At 37.4% G+C, this 21,368-nt stretch overlaps 1 protein-coding gene and 1 long non-coding RNA gene across 2 annotated transcripts in view; both read left to right on the top strand.

The window, feature by feature from the left end:
• Window positions 1-8,852, top strand: part of LOC147417033 (uncharacterized) — a 38,397-nt gene extending 29,545 nt beyond the window's left edge. The window contains exons 2-11 of the mRNA XM_086507898.1: window positions 5,826-6,467; window positions 6,548-6,653; window positions 6,741-6,948; window positions 7,048-7,173; window positions 7,301-7,443; window positions 7,527-7,838; window positions 7,951-8,156; window positions 8,250-8,435; window positions 8,522-8,600; window positions 8,681-8,852. Coding sequence (XP_086364024.1) covers window positions 5,826-6,467; window positions 6,548-6,653; window positions 6,741-6,948; window positions 7,048-7,173; window positions 7,301-7,443; window positions 7,527-7,838; window positions 7,951-8,156; window positions 8,250-8,435; window positions 8,522-8,600; window positions 8,681-8,852 — 2,180 coding nt within the window. The remainder of the gene's footprint in view (window positions 1-5,825; window positions 6,468-6,547; window positions 6,654-6,740; window positions 6,949-7,047; window positions 7,174-7,300; window positions 7,444-7,526; window positions 7,839-7,950; window positions 8,157-8,249; window positions 8,436-8,521; window positions 8,601-8,680) is intronic.
• Window positions 8,853-8,908: 56 nt separating this feature from the next.
• Window positions 8,909-9,943, top strand: LOC147417032 (uncharacterized). Its single transcript, XR_015187458.1, has 3 exons — window positions 8,909-9,097; window positions 9,177-9,367; window positions 9,449-9,943. It is a non-coding gene; the product is annotated as an uncharacterized LOC147417032 (long non-coding RNA).
• The last annotated feature ends 11,425 nt before the right edge of the window (window positions 9,944-21,368 follow it).

The raw sequence follows: 21,368 nt of genomic DNA, 5'->3' as shown, positions 1-21,368 counted from the left end.
TTTCTTCATGGCCTCTTTAGAGATTCCATGCCTCCACATTTTCTTCCTCGAGCTGCCACCACCTTCTTTGCAGTCGCCAGCAAGAGGTTGTGGATTTACCATTGAATTCTCTGTCCGAAATCCACTCTGATGCAGCGCGGCAAGTTCCTGTGTGGAGATATCTGTCCCTCTTGCTACTGGCCAAACATTTGGAGCAGGAGGTAAATCTTTGACTTATCTTTTGATTGATTGGGTATGCAAAATATCATGATTACAAAACCATAACCATTGCTCGATTGTTTTACCCTTGAACATTCTTTCGGACCATATACATGGAGCAACAAGACCAATTGAGCGACTATGCAAGATATTCTCACAATTTTTTCTCCCTACTGTTCCAAAACATTGTCTTTGACTTTGAATGGGCATTCTCCTGAGGGCCCACTGAGTGCGTGGCACATCACTCTCAAACACATTGTTTGTTTTAGATGACAAAGGTGTGGTTGTTTCTTTTTGAGATCCAATATCATCATCACTGTCACTAATTTGCAGCGGAATGTTAGAAATACCTGGTCCTTGGGTATCAAACTTGATTTTTTTGGTCCACCGCTATGGTTTCGTTGCTTAGATTCCATGACATATTCCGGCCGATGGGAGCTACTTGTTCCTGTTCTGCCCCTCTTTTTGCGTTGTACTGTTTCTTTGTCTCCATGCAAAATTGGTTGCGCATACATGGGAGTCCCTGCAACAGCCTCGTGTAATAGATGGGCCACGTTGGTTGGAGTTGGAGTTTGCTGAGATTCAACTCGAGAAAGCAAGGTCTCCATTGTGGGACCCGTTCCTATATAACGCCCAGTAGTATATCCCAAACGCTTTGCACATTGAATATATGAGTTTATAACATCTGTTACACATGCATCATACAAGGATATTTTTCCCTTTCCACCTTCACCTGCTAACCAACTGGCATGTACACTTTCTGATAAATTAACATTGGGAATTTGTGCCCGCTCCCACGGACTTAGACCACCCTATGAAATGCAAAAAAACATGAATTAAAATTTATAAATTTCATGTATGAAAAGAATTTTTTCTAAAAATATAGATTGTCATAAAGGTACTTACATCTGTTCCAATTCCTCCCCAGTGTGAAATTCGTTGCTCCCACCATTTAAACCATCTTCTCACTCTTGTGATGCTCTCTGTAGATAGATGTTGTCTCCACCACTTTTGAATTGAAAGTGCCTTTTGAGATGCAAGCACAATGGTCTTACAAGCTCTCCAGTCCTCACACATATCAATGTGTTGATTTGTTAGATGTTGAGGTATCCACTTTTTAGCATATTTGTGGAGACTTTGCTCCCAATGAAATAGGCATGATCGTTCACGTCCCTCCATGATATTATCTGGCCCGCCATTGAAGACTGTTCGAATAGCATTCCAATTTGCACCAGCTTCATCAGACATAAAACCTGCAAAGTCAGCTGCACCATGTCCGTACTTTTCCATTGTTGAATTAAGGCTCTCCCAAAAAATAACTTGAGTCTTTGCATCCTCCTCTTTAGTTTCACATATAGCAATTATTTGTAGTGATCGTATGCTGCAAGATATTCAACATAAATATTTTCACACATCTTCTTTTATTTAATGATAAAAAAATACGAGATATTTAAATACTTAAAGATTACCTTGGATCATAAACTGAGCATGACATTGTTGCCCATCCATCTATTCTATGGGTAAAATCAAAATGCACCCACGCATTTCTCAAGTCACCAGTTTCAGTTCTTTTCATCCGATTTACTAGATCAATCCCAGAACCTGGTCCTTTAGTGGACATTTTAAATAGGAAGCACTTGTCATCCTCTTCACCCTGTCCAGGAAATCTACTCCCATGAAAAAAAGGAAACATGCACTTTTTTTGAAGCAATAAAATATTATCATATCCATCCCCAATAACAGCACCTTGACTCTTTCTCTCCTTTGAAACAATTGAAGAAAACCTACACGATGCATCACAAGAAGGCTAAATTTATAATAGTTAAAAAATTAACAAATTCAAGGAACCAAATTGAGTTTTCTTACCCTTTGGTTTGAACCAGTGGCATCATTTCTTCCAAAAAATCATTGAATTGTACATCGGATGTAGCTTTAGTTTCCTCGCCAATCAAGGAGTGAAGAACAAGTTTTTGAGCCACCAACATTTGAATTTTTCTTGGGCCACCCTTTTCTATTTTTAGTACTGCACCTACCAGTTTTCGCACTCTTGAAATAGCAGCCCTAGAGGTACCTGCCTTAACATTATGACAATGTTTACCAACATGTATTGTCAGTCGCGACATTGTACCATCTCTAGGAAAAACATAATAGATTTTGCAGGGACAAGCAACAACACAAGTAACAACCTTCTGACAATAATGACAAGTTATTGTTGTATTCTCTTCCATTGCAAGGTAGTCCTTTTTCACCTGTCTGTCCAAATATCCATGAAAATCTCTACTATTGAATTCTTGTTCCTTAATATAATGAGGACACGTTGAATAATTACACTGCATGAATCCCAAACAGTGGCTTAGACGAATTGTGCATGCTATTGCCATGGTTGTCACAGATGGGCGAGTCCACAAGTGACCATCAAAGCGTTGTTCCATCCCTGTCATTCGTTTTGTTTTATCCTAAGTCGCAGGTAACTCAAAACACAAATTTCCATCATAATGTTGTGTAAGTTCAGCAACTTGCAAAGGAGCTCCACATAATGTTAACAGATCATTTAACTTTTTTGCCCCTGGATTTTGTTGAATCCAAATGACGATTGAATGAGTTTTGAGTTGTCCTATATCGTCACCACTACTTTCAAGATGCACAATGCTTAAAACATCTTCAGATATCTCTTTGTCATTTCCTTTCTCATTGTCAGATACCTGTATAAATGTGTCTGAATGAAGCATCTCAAACAAGCTCGAAAAAGAACCATCTATTAAGAAATGCTGATGACCTTCTATATCCCACTGTGGTTGCAGCAAGACTTTTGTTAGGCCACAATCACTTTCAATAAGAGCAGATAGTGACTGAAAATGGCAAGATGGAGGCAGCAAACTCTGCAAATAGTAAGCACTAAGCAACAATGAGTTTCCCTTCAACTGAATGTCGCGGTTGACTATTTGACCACCAACCTTCCAAGTTATTGTTACTTTCATGTTGGACATATTCTCTCAAGCAACAGATTACAGGGTGGAGATGCGAGAAAACTGTGGTGGATTAAGTGAAGGTGGTGAAGGTTAATGAAAGTTAAAGATAAAGTTAACGTTAATGAAACTGGTGAAAGTTAATGAAAGATGTGAAGGTTAATGAAAGTGAAAGATTGGTAGGTAGACGAAAAGACAGTTGCGTAAGATCTTGTGACGGCTCAAAGAATAATGAAAATCATAATCGAAGAAGTGCATTTAATATATGACGGTTCTGAATGTATGTGCAATGGAATATGTTATCAAATTTAAGGGGCCATTTAATTTCTAAATGGTGGTTCAAGGATTGCATTTAATGCAGTCTAATAGTGTCTTCATCTTTTGTGTATGTGTGTGTGTGTGTGTGTGTGTGTGTGTGTGTGTATATATATATATATATATATATATATATATATATATATATATATATATATATATATGATTCTGGGAGTGTGTATAAAAAACGTAACATTCTATATGACTGACTTTGTATAAAAAACGTAGGAATTTTTTTAGTTAAGTTATATATATGATTCCATCTTGCCATTTTATATATATGTGTGTGTGTTTTTGGTAGTGTGTATATATAATTATTTTAGTTAAGTTATATACATTACTGTGCGTGTGTATAAATGATTTTGTGGGTGTGTGTAAACAACGTAGCATTTTATTAAGTTAAGATATTTAAGTTAAGTGTATGTGCACATAGTTTAAGTTAAGATATTTTTAAGTTGAGTGTATGTGCATTTTTTTAAGTTAAGATATTTAAGTTGAGTGTATGTGCACATAAGATATTTAACTGTGCACATAGTTTTTACATTTTGTGTGTGTGTGTGTGTGTGTGTGTGTGTGTGTGTGTGCATGACTTAACTTTAAGAATGCTACGTTTTTTATACACACAAACACATACAATCATTTTTTTAAATATATGGTTGTGTGTGTGTGTGTGTAAAAAACATAGTATTTTTTTAGTAAAACTATATATATGAATCCATTTTGTGTATATCTTTGTGTGTGTGTATACATATATATATATATATATATAATAAATGAATGTGTGTGTGTGAGTGTTTATACCACACTATCATTTTTGTAATATATGGTGTGTGTGAAAAAAAAAATAGTTGAGATGAAAGTGGAGTGAAGTTTAAATGGAGTTTTAATTGAGATCGAAGTGGAGTGAAGTGAAAGTGAAGTTTTTCTGTGAAGAAGGAGATGAAAGTGGAGTGAAGAGAAAGTGGATTTTTGCTGTGAAGAAGAAGGAGCAAGAGAAGACAAGGTACTGTGTGTGTGTGTGTGTAGATTTTATATCAAATGATGTGTGTGTGTGTGTGTGTGTGTGTGTGTGTGTGTGTGTGTGTGTGTGTGTGTGCTTACCTGCGCACGCTCGCCCGATCCACCGGAGGAGGTCCAATGGAGCTCCTATGGAGCTCCCCCATGCCTTGAAAGGCATGGTGAGAAGGCAACGCGCGCTGCTTTCTCACCATGCCTTTCAAGGCATGGAAGAGCTCCAATGGAGCTTCCATTGGACCTCCTCCGGTGGATCAGGCGAGCGTGTTCAGGTAAGCACACACACACACACACACACACACTCACACACACACAGTGATACACACACATCAAAAACACTTGCACACACACACACATCTAAACACTTGCAGTCACACACATCAACACACTTGCATACACACATATTAAACACACTTAGAGTAACAATTACAATGATGTAAGAACAGGTCGTTGTAGAGAAGAGGTATACAAATGTCAAAGTGGATTTGTATTTTTCCTTGCCATGAGCAAGTTGAGAATTTTTTTTTTTGTAATTTGCATTTTACACCGTTATGCTGCCGAAATTTAGAATTTTATATTTGTATTGTCAAGCATATACACACATACACATATATAAACACTTTTATTCACAACATCAACACACTTGCATACACACACATATTACACTTACATTCACACACACATAATCATGCACACATCCACTTGCATACACACACATACATACATACATACACCCACATATATAAACACTTGCATTCACAACATCAACACACTTGCATACATACACACATACACATATATAAACACTTGCATTCACAACATCAACACACTTGCATACATAGCACAAACACATACACAATCATGCATAAAGACACACACACATTACACTTACATTCACACACACAATCATGCATACATCCACACACACACACACATATAAACACTTGCATTCACACACTTTAACACACTTTCATACACACTTACAGTAACAATTACAATGATGTAAGAACAGATCGTTGTAGAGAAGAGGTATACAAATGTCAAAGTGGATTTGTATTTTTCCTTGCCATGAGCAAGTTGAGAATGGTTTTTTTTTTTAGTTTGCATTTTACCCGTTATGCTGCCGAAATTTAGAATTTTATATTTGTATTGTCATTGCTAAGAATATTTTTGTTGTTTGTGGTTAATAGATTATGGCTCGTACACCATCTAAACGTGGTAGGACAGGTATCTCTCAAAGTAAGTTCAAATACATTAAGCTATTTGTTTTCTTTTCTTTTGTCTCATCATACTCACTAAACTATTTGTGTTCTTATTGTTTTTTGCTTGTAGGAGTAGGATACACATTAAGATCTGGCACTACAGGGCATAGGGCCAATGCACGATCTTCCATTGCTTCTTCCAATGTCCATCGAAATAAAGATATTTTGGGTGATGTGCATGAAGAAGAGGATATATTGAGTGATGTGCATGAAGAAGAGGTGTTCATAGATATTCATGCTACACAAGGTGAATTGGTGGCTCACAGCGTGTCTGAAGCAACAACAATTGTTGCTAAACCTCCTGATCATCCAACAGTATTTGGAAAGAATGTTCATGGTCGAATATTAGAGGATACTGTAGAGGGTTTTATTGTAAAGAGAGGTGGGGAAACTCCTCGAATTCCTCTTTGTAGATTGATGGAAAATGAAGCCATTAGAGCGGTGGGTCCAGGCACTGAGGGCTTGGTGAAAAGGTTTGAGATGTTTGGATACAGTGTGCTTGGAGCTCCATTTCTTGTGTCATTTAAGAAGCCAGGCCATGATCAACATTATGTTTCCGACTTAGACAAAGATGAAGGGCCTATTTGGCGAGAAATAAGCGATGATTTTGATAATTCCCTTCCCCTTGAGTGGGAAGACTTAAGGGGAAAAAAATTTATCGTTTGGGATGGTAATCACCGTTTGAAAACTTGGATGCGTTTAATAAAAACACGTAAGTGATTTTTTTTTTGTTTAATGTAAAGTTGACTTGTATTACTCTATGCTTTCTAATTTTCTTTTTTGTTGTTGTAGAATTTTCAATGATAAAGTGGAGACATTGTTCTGTGAAATGTCAATTTGTCTTTGTTGATAGAAGTGCAGAGGGGGAGCTTATGCTAGCTTTGCGCTCTCAAAATGAGTAAGCACATTTGTTGTTTTGAACGTTATTGCTATTACTTTATCGATGTCATTCTACTGCCATTTAATTTAAGATATTGTGGTTTAGGATTGGTAGAACCACTGTGAGCACAAATTTTGGGCAGGAGATCTTCTTGTTCCAAAAACTGGCTGTGGCAAGCAAAGATTCTTTAATGAAAGACTTTCCCCAAGATTGGATTCGATGGATAGAGGTAGAGCTTGCTTGTGAGAAGAAGGCATCTAAAGGGAGTTGGTACAACGCTCCTGCTCTTTTATTAGCAATGCTCATATGGAAGGTAAATTTTTTTGCCTTAAAGTACACTTTTTATGTAATTTCTAAAGCTTGACATTATTTTGTAAAATCTTACTTTTTTTTTTCATTTGCTCTACAAAAGGAAGACTTTGACTTGTCTCTTATCAAAGAGATGCGAGAGATCAACGATCCCTCAATTTCACTGCCAGAAAAGGAAATGGTTGCTCGAGGAAGAATAGAAAAAATATTCAAAGAAAGAGCTTATAAGGTAAACACTTTCTCTTCTCCCCGTTTATGTTTGAATTTCTACTAAATTGTAAGTTGACATGTCATTTGAATTTGATATATTTGATTGAAAAATTGATTTGATTTGATCTCGTGCTAATATAACATAGATGTTGGCCATTGCCAACCCCGCCAATGGCCAAGGGTTCTTCTCTTTATTATTTAACTTCAATTGGATAAGAGAAAAGGATCAAGTGGGCCTTACAAGAGACAAAGTCCACTCTTTGGCAACTTCTAAAATATCACCAGAGAGGTAATAATTTTTGGATAAAAAATACACATGAAATCATCAAATGAATCAATGCATTTATGGTTTGTTTATTGTTTGCTCTATAGGAAAAAGGAAATATTGCACTCTTTGATGCATTGCCGTGTAGATGATGTTACTTCTGAGCGTTATATTAGTGCAATGAAATTTAGAATGTACTTGCGTAAAGAGTGGTATTGGGGAAGTATCTTGAAGCAATGCTTGAGGATCAAAGGGAAAATGATTGAAGAAATGCCGGAGGGCTTTGAAGCATGGTTTCATCACCAATTGAGGGACCACATTGATAAAGCTTTTGTGGAGCTTTGGAGTAAGCTCAACACAAAAGAGTCGGATGAAAAAATTCCAGAGCTTCTGGAATCTTCAAGGAGAGTATTATTCAGGTAATACAATTGATATCTTTATGGTTGTCATTCTATTTTTTACTTAGAGTTTGTATAATAAATAAGTCACTTAGGAAAGGAGCTCAAATAAAGTTAACTGCATTTTATGTAGATGGCTAATTCAGCTTTACGATCAAACTTTGTTGGAGAAGTTGCCAATTGCTGTTGAAAGTTGGAGGGACCTCTCTTGTGAGGAGTGTATGTATCCACTATGGATGAGAGATTATGGTTTGATTGCTTGGGAAATTGAGTATTGCCCTTGGTGGCTAGATTACACTCGAGGCACCTACCCACGTGATGAAGGGAACTTATATAAAGGTTATTTTTGGCATTTATAAAAACTACAAAATTGTTAAAGTGCTCATACTATTTAGATTATGTTTGTGAGAAATATATTTTTGTTTGCTTTAGAGCACGTTCTTGAAAGAAATGAAAATGGTATTGAGGAGATTGGCTCAGCTTCCAAGAAAGCCACCTCTTCGAAAAGAGTAAACAATAGTACAATCTCCTCTATAAAGAAACGATTGGATTTTGTTAGATCCAAGAAGCCCAATAAGTCTCCCAAAAAGAACCAAAAAGGTGCTCAAGGCTCCACAGGTAAACTTGCTTGTATAGATATCTAGCTGTCACTTTCTTTCTACTCAACAATTCTTGATGAAATATTTTATTTTCTGATTATGCAGTGCCTTCCATAGATTGTGATGTGAACGTTATTGGGAACATGCTAGATGTTTACAAAATTTCTCTCGATGATGAGAAATGGTAAACACATGTGAAAAGAAAGACTAACTATGTGTGGTGTGTTGTGAATGTTTGAAATACATTTATTTGATCGTATGCAGGATCTTGGATTTTCTTCATTCAGCCCATGTTGATGGGGAAAAGAGCAATGAAGTGGCCTCTCTTTTGTTTGCGGATTTTCCAACAAACTTTAAAGTTGAAAATTTTTCAGAGAACGAGGTATGCATCCTTCAAAACCACAATGGACAGTCTATGATAGTTTTGGAACTTTAATTAAATTAACAATGCGTATTATGCAGGTCCCTCCATGGAATCAATTCTCTCGAAAATTAAGTAAGAAAGTGGCCGTAATAGCTTCAAAGTATGTGGCAGACAATGGGTGGTACATCACCCTAAGCTCCACTGATCACTTTGGCATTGTGTCTAGCCATGCCATCGAGATGGGATTCAAAATGATGCACACCATCCTTATTTTGATCCCCGATGGTTATGTGCGAAAGACCATTGAGATTGAGAGAGTAAGTAAATTTATTTGTTGATTGAAAAGCATGCTTGTAGTTTTCTTCAATTAGATCACATTCTAGTTGTAATTTGTAGGTGGAAACACTATTGCTAGGATTGTTTTATCGTAAGGGTCAACGTCCTATCTACGATCGATGAGATGGAGAGAGCGTGGACAACAACTCTTTCGATGCCAAGTCCGGAATACTGGTGGAGCGCGTCGACGGAGAGTACATTGGAGGACACGCTCTTAGAGGTGCCGCCGAGCGTAGCCTTGACTTCTTTCGGTAAGAATATATGCTTCCTACTATGCGTTATTGGACTATGTTACATAAAGTAAAAATACGCATATTTTTTGCTTTTTTTAGCTGGCTTGTGCGGACATTTACTGCGGAGCACACCTACATTGTTGATATGTTTTCTGGATGTGGTGGCTTGGGCAATGTTTGCGTTGAGTTGTCTAGACACTGTCTCTGCATAGATAGTGATCCAGAGGTTTTCCATCAACATCTTTCACGCTTCAAGGCTCCATGTGTACGTGCTATTTCAGCAGTTGATGCAGATAGTGATGAGGAGACTGATTGGCAACAATATGAGCTCGGATCACATTGCCCTTGATTGACATCAACATTGGTATTATCTATCATTTTTTCTAGTTTGTGATTTTTATGGAACGATGTGTGACCATGGTGTTTGGGTGCCACTTTTTTGGTATTACTGAAGACATGTTGTTGGTGTTGATCGTCCTTATCAATTCAGCCATGATTTCATATTTATTATACTAGATAGAAGTTTGTTGAGAGCTTTGGATTTACCAAAGTAATATACCAACATATGATTTTTTGCTTATGTTATTTCTTCTTCCCATGAGCATTCATTGCTGCACGGAAGCAAGTATGGAATGGGAATTTTTTTAGTTTGAATTTTCATACCGTTATGCTACCGAAATTTTGATTGCTTATCAATATCATCATGCTTTTTGTTCATGTTTGAAAACATAATCATGATTTCACGTATACAGAAAAGTTAGTCAAGCTTCACGGAAGCAAGTATGGAATGGAAAATTTTGTTGTTTGTATTTTTACGCCGTTATGCTGTCAAAATTTTGATTGCTTGTGAATATAATCATGCTTTTTCTTCATGTTTAGAAACATAATCATGGTTTCATGTATACACAAAAGTTAGGAAAGCTTCACGGAAGCAAGTATAGAATAGGAAAGCTTAACAAAAGTTAAGCAAGCTTTCACAGAAGCAAGTATGGAATGGTTTTATTTTTATTTTTCACATTGTTATGCTGTCAAAATTTCAGTTGCTTGTCAGTATTTCTTTACACTGTCGGTCTAAGAATATATATAGTTTTATATATAATATCTTTTTATTTATTTATTTATATGTGTGTGTTTATGTACGTAAGGAGATCTTCAACTCGGTAAAGTGTTTTTAAGTACTTGTTTATACAATATATATAGTTATTTATACGTGTGTGTTTATGTATGTATGCAGTTCTTCAACTCAGTAAAGTGTTCTTAATTACTATTTTATATGCAAGAGTCTATGCGTGTTTCATTACTTTGAGGTCTTCGCCCAAACAAGTACAACCATCAATATTTTTTAGATTCCTAGTTTCAAATTGGCTTATTAGGCATTCATCCTTGTTTGCAACAACACCTACATGGACAGGAAAGTATATTCTACTAAAAGTAGGGTAAATACTAAAGACATGCTCATCTTTTTCTTGCATTATATAAAAAACTCACATAGATTTTCTTTACATTTTTGGCTTTCAAACAGCTTGTAGTTACATTTGACGGTTTAGTTTAGCTACAAGATATAAACAATACCCTAAATTATGACAGATCTTGAAGATGTGTTAGTAGACCAGGCCGATTAAAAGTATCACAGCTACTTCAATAATAATAAGTCAGACAGAGACATATGAATTATTCTCGCCAAGGCACTGAAGAGTGGAACACCATCATATAGTTAAAATAAGCATCATATAATTAAAATAAGTTGTTTACATGATTACGTAGGGAATCAAACCTGCACACACACACACACACACATACACAGTACAACTTGCATCACACTAGTACAATTTATCATGTGCTAGTGCATATTTATTTAACTATATTATTTAGTGCATAATTATTTAAATCTTGCCTCAATCTTCTACCACATTAGAGCCAGAGATGTCGACCAGGTTGATTGTGCGTTTGCAGACAAGCAAATGGTCAATCTCCGCCTGTAAAGCGGCCCTTCGAGAGCTATCTATGTACCCCCATGTCTCCCACTTGCCCAGAGCTTCTCGCATTGTCTCAAAGCCATCATTGAGTTCCTGGTCTCCGGTGTTGCGAGCGCCATTAAGGTGGTTGAACATCCGGATCGCCTTGTTTGTGTCACGCTCTCTTTGTGTAAACGTCTTCTTTTCTTCAAGGGGTGCGTTGGGGGGGAGTTTGTGAAGCTCTTCATGGATTTTTGCAACCATCTCATTACCAGTACTAGCATATCCTATAGGCATTGTATAAGTACAGGGAAAATGAAAAAATCTCTCTTGATTAGCACCTCCGATTCACTTGTGCAGCATATGGTGCTTGCCTTGTAACATTTATATATAGGCTAAAGCACCATGCTCTCAAAAAGCATTGATAGTGATGGAAGAGTGGCATGTGTTAGTGACATGAGGGGTCCCACGCAGCATCTGCTAAATTGGAACGTGCAATAATATATGCATGATTTGTCAATATGAATATTATAATCGTCTACTACTCCACCACTAACTTTTAAAGTGGGGTGTGCAATAAAATATGCATGATTTGTCACTACGATTATTATTCCCCTATAAGATTTATAAGCATCTAAAAGTGCAATGAGTAGACAACACTAACTGCCTCTCTAAGGGCTCGGGAAACACTATGATTATTATTCTTTTATGAATACTATAGGCATATAATAGTGCAATGAGTAACCACCACAAACTGCCTCTCTAAGGGCTCGGAAAACATTATTTGTGGACCCAGATTTGGAACCTTTTCACACGCATATGAACAGGAAAACTCTCTCTCTCTCTCTCTCTCTCTCTCTCTCTCTCTCTCTCTCTCACACACACACACACACACACACACACACACACACACACACACACACACACACACGTGAGTAGAAAACGTGCACACAACCTCCTTCTTCACAACAAAACTCCACTTTCATCTCAATTAAAATGTGGGATATTTATAAAATATATAAATTAAACCAACACATAAACAATTCTATACCAAGATACTAAATGAAATAATTTGAACCGGCTTGAGAACCTTCTTGCCCAAACTTGAGCCAGAATTTTTTTATTTTGAACCTATCTTTCCTCTCTCCCCCTCATCTCCCACTCTCTCTCTCTCTCTCTCTCTCTCTCTCACACACACACACACACACACACACACATGTGAGTAGAAAACGTGCACACAACCTCCTTCTTCACAACAAAACTCCACTTTTACTTAACTCCACTTTCATCTCAATTAAAATGTAGGATATTTATAAAATATATACATTAAACCAACACATAAACAATTCTATACCAAGTTACTAAATGAAATAATTTGAACCGGCTTGAGAACCTTCTTGCCCAAACTTTAGCCGGACTTTTTTCATTTTGAACCTATCTTTCCTCTCTCCCCCTCATCTCCCACTCTCTCTCTCTCTCTCTCTCTCTCTCTCTCTCTCTCTCTCTCGTTGTCGGTACTCTCACACCCCGATCCTATCTCTATTTCACAAGTATGTTTTTCTCTCTCCTTCTAATCCTTCTTCTCTCTCCTTCCCTCGGTACTTATTTAACATACCACAACGCCACCTTAGAGAGCATACATATGACTGGAATCCATGCTTCTATAAACTCGAAAAAGCATCACCTGTAGCAAAAAAACACGAATTGATTAACTCTCGCAAATAAAATTAACCCCTTGGTCAAGATACAAAGCTTCAAATCACATCACACAAGATATAAAGCTATATTGACCATCAGATCAAAGCATTAGGGTTGGTGACCTTATTTGTTCAAATCAATCAATATGTCTACCCACACAGATTTTATGTGATAGAAGACCATCAAAACCAACAAAAACTATTGCTAGGACACCCATGGAAAAGGAGGTACAATGTTTAGATAGATTGAAAGTTTGATCTACTGCAAATTCAGACTGAAACAGAGAGTCAAATGGTTCCATTGACTAAAGTCGTAGAAATAGAAACAACAATGGAAAAGACTACTGACAAGGGAAAACAACCCTTGCATACAGGAAACATGTGATGGAGTCCCAAAGAGTCGCCAAAACAACCAATAGTCCAATTAAAGGTGACAATAGCTTCACCCACCTTCAATCTGACGAGACAAATACCAAACAAAAGAGAAAGATGGATACCAAATGAGCAGATCAAAACAAAGCAGGTATGGGTCAAGAAAAAAGGAGATATATGCAAAGGAATCAATCAAAACCCATAAGCGGGCGTACACTTCAGTACCATCTCACATGACCATACGAACCACCCCTACATCTATCACCAAAATATAGGTGCCAAAGAAGATGGTTCGAGCTCAAAAAGCACGAGAGCTCATTTGAATTCCTAAGTGCAATATCTTGAAACTCTATGAGGGGCCAAGAAATCATACCAAGAACCACTTAACAAATCAGCCAACCAAGTAAACAAAGGAATTTTGGGTAGCCAAAGAGTTGTGCCAAGCACAAAAAAATCAACTTTGGATTTGGGTCCCAGTGACAACAACACAAGAGCCTATGCCAAGAAAGGAGATGCAAAACCAACGAGTATGGCGTCCAAAATAGCCCAAGTAAGTTATCAACACGACCGATCCTATCAAATTTTTCTAGGTTCTTATCAAATCTCATGTTGCACTACTCCAACATAAGCTATATGTGCCTAGAAATATTCTCCACCTACCTTGTCCCCATAATTTCTGGTCGAACTTGTCCCCATAATTTCCAATTCGTCCAGGAGGACTCAGACACGTGAGGGGGGGAGACATGACGAAACTCATGGAAAAAGTGGAAAGGATTTTTATATACTACTAGGCATTGTCTTACAATGGATTAAACCTTGTTGTGCTTTATTGCAATTTGATTTTTCATGCAAAGTAAGTAAAGAGAGATAAAGTAAGTAAAGAGAGATTAGGTCACGACAGGGCCAAAAGGAACCCCATAGTCTTGTATATAGTCTAAACATAAAAGCTTTTCGTATTTCGTTTCTAATTATATGGTGAACTTTGGTCAAAAAGTGAGAAAAAAACACAACAATAGACCAATGGTGGCTTAAACACTTTGTACATAGCAAGAAAGGTTATTTTCTTAAGTCGAGAATCAACTACCTAGTTTTTTTGTAAATTTTGGGATTTACCATAAATTTATAAGTACCTTTTTGGGATTTTCTTTCAAAAAAACTAATAAAAAATCCAAAAAAACAATGGAGAATCTGAAGCCAAATGACAAAATACCATAACAAAAGGGACTCACTAAAAAAGTTTGGAATCAAATGGAAGACGTCAAATTTTCACCTAAATACGACGGTGGCCCGAAAGGTAAACCTGTTGTATCGGGAGCATGCAAAGTCCAAACATGGAAATTGACGATTCATTAGAAGTTTAAGATATGCATAGGAAATGGTGGGATTAGAAAGGAAAATGGGTTTCTAGAAGCATTAGGCACATATACTAACTTAAGAGGATTTTCTAGTCATTTGCACATAGCGACCCTGCAGGAGAGAGCAAGCGAGCAAGTATGTGCAACTTTAAGAGAGCTCATATGCACATATTAAGCATCCCCATGGCAAGCGGAGCTAGCAATGAGTTCTATGATACTTATAGAACATGTGAATGCATGTCAAAAACTAACCCACTCACCAAACAAACAAAACAGGGCCATAGGCACCTCACATAGAAATCTGAGCACTGCACAAAGTAGGGAAGTCCAAATTGCACGTACATGGCATCATGAGAACCCCCAAAGCATGGGGAGGTAAAAATGTGACCCAGGTCTACAGTAGTTTCAAGTAACACATACTGCAGTAGCTACCACTAAACACTAAATAAGGAAAAAAGTATACCAGTAGGTAGTCCACCTCTAGAGGGTCCTAATAAGGCTATGATGGACACCTTAAACTCATAAGGAACAACCAAATTACCCAAGAACTCAAATTTTTCCCTCGCACAGAATACAAGTTGCCAAACTATAGGTGCAAGGTCCCAACAAGATCTCCTTGACATGGGAAACCCATCCATGTGATTTTTGTGAAAAATGGCCCCACTTGACACATACCGTGGTTGCTACCACAGGGCTCATGCGAAGCAAAAATGGATAGCAGCATGTTCTACAAGTGAAGAGGACTCCATAGGTACTTCATTTGCTTAAATTGGACCAACAGGGAATTTTCACACAGAGATTTACAGATTTCAAATTCTAGCAACCATGAAACTTGTGAAAAAGCCTCGAATTTTAGGACTATAAGTTCCACCTAGCCATAAGGAACCAATTACCATAGGAAAAGAGAAAAAAGTTAGGGTTCAAATTATCATATAATGTGCGTTTTTTAGTGTTTTTTTTAAAAACAAGCAGATCGGCTAGCCCATGGGACAAAATTTACAACACAACCCTCCAGAAACTCATTAATGATCATAGGAAGCTACAAGAAAGGTTTGAACCCAACGACAAAACCATAACTAGGGATTGCTTAATAGACAAGACTTCAAGCAAGAGAGAAAAATAGGTTTTGACCAAACCAGTGATCCAAATTGACCATGCAGGGTGGCAGTAGACTCTACACACCAAGGGGAATCAAATGGAACCACTTTTCTTAAAAACGGACACAATTAATAGATACCATGGTTGTTGCCACTTGACCTAAAAAGCGCACTTTGAGCCAAGAAAAAATGACAGTCATAACATGTTGTCAGTCCAGAGAATCCACTTGAAGAGTAGAACACAAAAATGGAATCATAAGGGCAAGTCAAAAGTCAGAACTCCTATCTTGACTCCGAAAAGACCAAGTCAAAAAGTGTCCAAATACTTTTTGGGCCTAATTTGAGGGCATGCATGGGATCAAGGAGAGATAAATATAAAAAATATGTGAAAATTTCTCAGATTTGGCACTATTGACACCGACCACGGTTTCTGCCATCCGTCAAATTTCAAGGATTGGACTAGACCACGATGAAGTTCATCCCAAGTGGATCTCAATGGCACTGCATATGCCAGCATTGGACAATCTGAACTCAAGTTATTGACCAAAATAACTATAAGGGGACTAACTCAACAAATGATTGATATTTGATGATTATCTAGCTAGAAATTGGAACTTTGTCATTTGTTTGCCAGAGGATCAGACACTCTTAAAAAAATGAGACACAGAAGCATCTACAAGCTGGAAGAGAAAGAAATCTATGAGGTCGACATGGACCACATTATAGGGTCCAGAGCCTATTTTTTTGATGAGGCCATCCAAGTGCAGCACGGTCTTAGAGTTTTCAATTGTGTGTGGAAGGACGAGCAAGGTAAAAGATGGAAGGCACCGCAGATGCCAAAATATTTCAACACCATTACATATACATCGTAAAATTCCGACAGGGCTATCTCAAGGCTAGGAGTCAAGGACTTCTGATCCAAGCCAATAGTTCAAGCTGATTACAAATGTGCTCATGAGATGATCACAACTCTCCAAAAGATAGACAAAGAAAAGATGACAGCAACACTCACAAAAGTAAACAGAGAGAAGGTAACCGTGGGAATCACCCCAGATGTGATAACAAAAATCACCAAGCTACCAAGGGGAGAGCTTGTAAAACCACAAGGCTAAGCTGATGAGAGCTTCAGCACAATGAAGTTTCCAACCTTTAGTAGCATCAAAGAAAGGAGGACAGAGCACCTAATGCGAGTATTGCATCAATATCTACACTTTGATATACAAAAATCTAGCATCAACTCTACACAAGCTAGTACCTCAGCACGGACATGTACCAAGTGACCAAAAAAAAGAAATGGGCCAAGCATTCTAGCATCCCACACATAGGGGGAGCCGCGTTTTTGACAAAGATAGTAGCTTAACTTGTCAAAGAATGAGATTCACTAGAGGATGCCCCAGATTCAAATAAATGGGCAAAAAAGTACGTCCACCCAAGGCAAAGAAGGTAGCAACACCTTCTACTTTGTCAAGAACCACAAGGGCAAAGAAAACAACACAATCAAAGTACATTAGGGATGAGGGGCCAACCATCTTCGATTCAATTGGACTAGAGATTGATGAGGAAAAGATCCCACGATGCAAGAAAGAAAGCAAGCATCTGCATATGCCAAGAGAGTGGAGAAAAGAGAGCAAAGAGCTAAGGATGAACAAGAGAGAAAGTAGAAGGCTGAAGAATAAAGGAAGAAAAAAGAAAGGGAAGCTGCTAAGAAAAGAAGAGATAAACCAAAGATTAAAAAAGATGAGATTAGCGGATATGGTGAGGGCCAAAATCTAGGAACAAACTGGCCAACATCAAAGAGACCAGCAAGCAGAAGGAGAAAAAGGGTAGGAGCCTAAATGGAGAAAGTGCCTCCTTCAGAGAACTAAGATCCAAGAGAAGACTTAATTGCCAACAAACCACTACCACCACTACGGAAGAAGAATCCTTTGATAAAAACCCAAGAAGACAATGTTATAGAAATGATGACCATATCTATCAGTAGGAGGAGCAAGAAAGACAAGGGCAACAACAAGAAAATCAACAACATGAAGAACCAAAGATACCAAGCCTAGTGCGGTCCACCAATTTGATTTACATTTATCTCCTACCCACTGATATAAGCCTTCAGTTAGAGCAGGCCAACCAAGTCCATACAAAAAGTACAAAGGTGGAGGTCCCATGAGAACCACTCACTGTGAAATTTGAGCTCCTTCCACCTCAAATTGTTCAAGATCCCTCAAGTTATACTGTCTTCAACTATTGTGAGCCTTGTTACCCAACATTATTCCACCGAAACAATACCAGATGACAATTTGGGTGACATAACGGAGGTCGGACCTACAAATTGAATTTTACCGTGAAGAGTAAAATTATTTTTCCGAAAACATCAAAGGCATTAATTTGGAGGTAGCCATTACCAATTTATCATCTCTGAAGGATGACCACATTCTTAAATTGTTATTGGGGATATGAGAGATCGGACGCTGAAAAATTCCAATTTCTTGCACACGGGCCTGTTCAACTGGACACCAACTTTGAAATTTCCATCGTACTCCACAACTTGGACTGGATGGCATCATGAAATCCAAGAGCTAAGTACCCATTTATTTCTCCTTATTCCTTCACTTTTAATTCTTAAGCGTTACTCTGCATATCATTATATACGTATATATTACAGCCTTAAATAAATAAAAGACAAAACAAAAAAAGTAAATATATATATATAAAAGACAAAAACAAAAGAAAAAAAGAGAAAAAAAAGCACGCAATCATGGCACACCTTCCACAGGCACCCAGTATTGCTGAGCAACTTGCCAATCTGCAACAATCTCTCACGTATGAACGTATGCAAAGGCAAGAGCTTGAAGATATTTTATTGCATTTTGCATGCATAGAATCTGCACCGGCACACCCAAGAAAAACAAAATCAGCAGAAATGCCTTCACTTTCAAGGATTTAAGGCATTTCAAGGATTTTGATGGCACTAAAGATGCTAGCACGGGTTAGTCAATTAGACGACTATTTTCATGATGAAGAATTTTTGGAACGTGAGATTGTAAAGTGTACATCAAATCATCTCAGTAGTATCATTGCATTGTGGTGGAACGCCACCAAACAACATGGTAAAAGACCACGTACCTAGCATGCATTCAAAAAGTTGTTTTTACCTCAATTTTTGTCCACACAGTTTAAAGCTAAAGCACGATGCCAGTGGGATATAATTTGACAGGGTCAAAATGAAGATATAGAAGGCTACACTGATTGTTTTTGGAACTGTTTAATTCAATTGCAAGCTATTGTGAACATGTTAGTCGCTAGAAATTAAAATGTAAATATGTATCTGGCTTAGCACTACAAATTGGTGCTAAGGTAGATATGCTAGAACCAGATTCACTGTCAAAGGCGATTAATTTGGCCCTTAATGCGGAGAAGAAGAAAGGTGGACAAGCCTCTCACACCAAACAAACTGCTAGCACTAACCATAACAAGAGAGCTTCTTTCTCTCCTAGCTTTGAACAAACATCAAAGCCATACCTTTTTCAAGAGATGAAGATTTGACAATTTGCTACAACCTCTCAACTCTATGGCAACAACAACAACAACACACAGCAATGAGACAACCAAAATTATTCCAATGAACATCCTGCTCAAAACTCTAATGGTAATAAAAAAGTGAAGTGTTTCAAATGTTTTTAGTATCGTCATTATGCAGATAAGTGCCCAAAAGATCCTGCTAAGAGCATTGGCCAATGACCAATCCAATTAGAGTCACCCGAAATCCAAGCAAAACATCCTTCACCAAAAACTTCCCCAACGGTGCTACTATTAACCTCATCGAAGATGCTAATCCTGACGACAATGAAGTGGAAGCTAATTATGGTGAGGGATATGATCTTGAGTATGATCACGATGACAAACTAACTTTAGGTACTCCTATATCTCCTCACACTTTGTTTAAAGTGCAAGGCACAATCAAGGGTGAAGTGTCACCATTATTTTAGATGATGGCAGTAGCCATGATTTCATTTCTGCACGATTGGCACAACAACTCTCTCTCTCTGAAATTTCTTTACCTCACAAAGTCAAAATTGTTTTGAATAATCAACGTTTTAATCGCAAAACCCAAGTCACTGTTGAGGTTTGCATTGGTGAATTTACACAAGCACGTACATTTTTGGTAGCACCATTGCATGGTCTTGATATGATCTTGTGAATGCCATTTCGTCATGAATTTGATCTGTTGATTAATTTTAAAATATGTACCACGTCTCTCACTCATAATAATAAAAATTTCTTTGTCCAAACAGCACCAGCACATCAAAAATTTCAACTTCTCTCTCATACCCAAGCCAAAAGAGCAATTCAAAAACAAGGGAAAACATATTTGGTGTTGGTAAATCAAATTTCAGTTGAAAACAAAACCTCACATAACTCTTCACATGATGATTTTCTCTCACAATTTTAGAATTGTTTCATGCATGATCTACCACATGGAATTCCACCTTCACACCCAGAAGACCACAAAATAGATATTAAACTGGTTAGTGAACCTCCTTGTAGAGCACCTTATAGTGTAAATCCAAATGCACACGGGGAGGTACAAACTCAAATCACTAACTTGCTTGATCGAGGACTTATAAGACCTAGTAGTTCACCATACGGAGCTCCAATACTTTTTTGCTAAGAAGAAACCTGGGACTTTTTGTATGTGTATTGACTACACGACTTTAAACAAGATCACTATCAAGAATAGGTTTCCTATTTCTTGAGTGGATGATATATTAGACAAGCTGAAAGGGGCAAACATCTTTAGCAAAATTGACCTCAAACCAGGGTATCACCAAGTCAAAATGTTTGATCAAGATGTCTACAAAACCGCTTTCAGAACACAAACGTGACATTATAAATTTCTTGTCATGCCATTTGGTCTAACGAATGCACCAGCCGCATTCACACGCATGATGAACAAAATTTTCATTGACCATCAAGATTTTGTGATTGTATTATTTGATGAAATTCTTGTATTTAGTAAATCTGAACAAGAACATAAAGAGCACTTAACATGTGTATTTGAACTACTTGCACACAACCACTTGTATCTGAATCCTGAAAAAAGTTCATTTTTACAATCTGAAATTGAATATTTGGGAAACATTGTATCGGGCAAAGGAATACATGTAGAACCTAAGAAAATTGAAGCCATTCAATCATGGCCTAAACCCAAAAATTTGCATGAACTTCGTTCTTTTATTGGTCTATGCAGTTAATACAGAAAGTTTGTATGTAACTTTGCTTACAAATCTCATTACCTCACTCTCCTGTTAAAGAAAAATTCTCCTTATGAATGGTCTAATTTGCAAGAAAGTTCCTTTAATGCACTCAAAAATGCTTTGATAAATGCACCAGTACAGACCATTCTTTGTCATAGCCATTGATGCTAGTGGAAAAGGTATTGGTGCAGTCCTTATGCAAGATAACCATCCACTTGCATTTGAAATCCGTAAGGTTAGATTGTCATGAAGAGAAATTTAGTACATACGACAAAGTGTTGATTTCTATTGTAC

The sequence above is a fragment of the Adiantum capillus-veneris genome, unplaced genomic scaffold (assembly GCF_014529385.1).
Source record: "Adiantum capillus-veneris isolate H3 unplaced genomic scaffold, ASM1452938v2 Hic_scaffold_33, whole genome shotgun sequence".
Taxonomy (NCBI): domain Eukaryota; kingdom Viridiplantae; phylum Streptophyta; class Polypodiopsida; order Polypodiales; family Pteridaceae; genus Adiantum; species Adiantum capillus-veneris.
The sequence above is the reverse complement of the archived record's forward strand: the minus strand, read 5'-3'. Positions and strand labels throughout refer to the sequence as shown.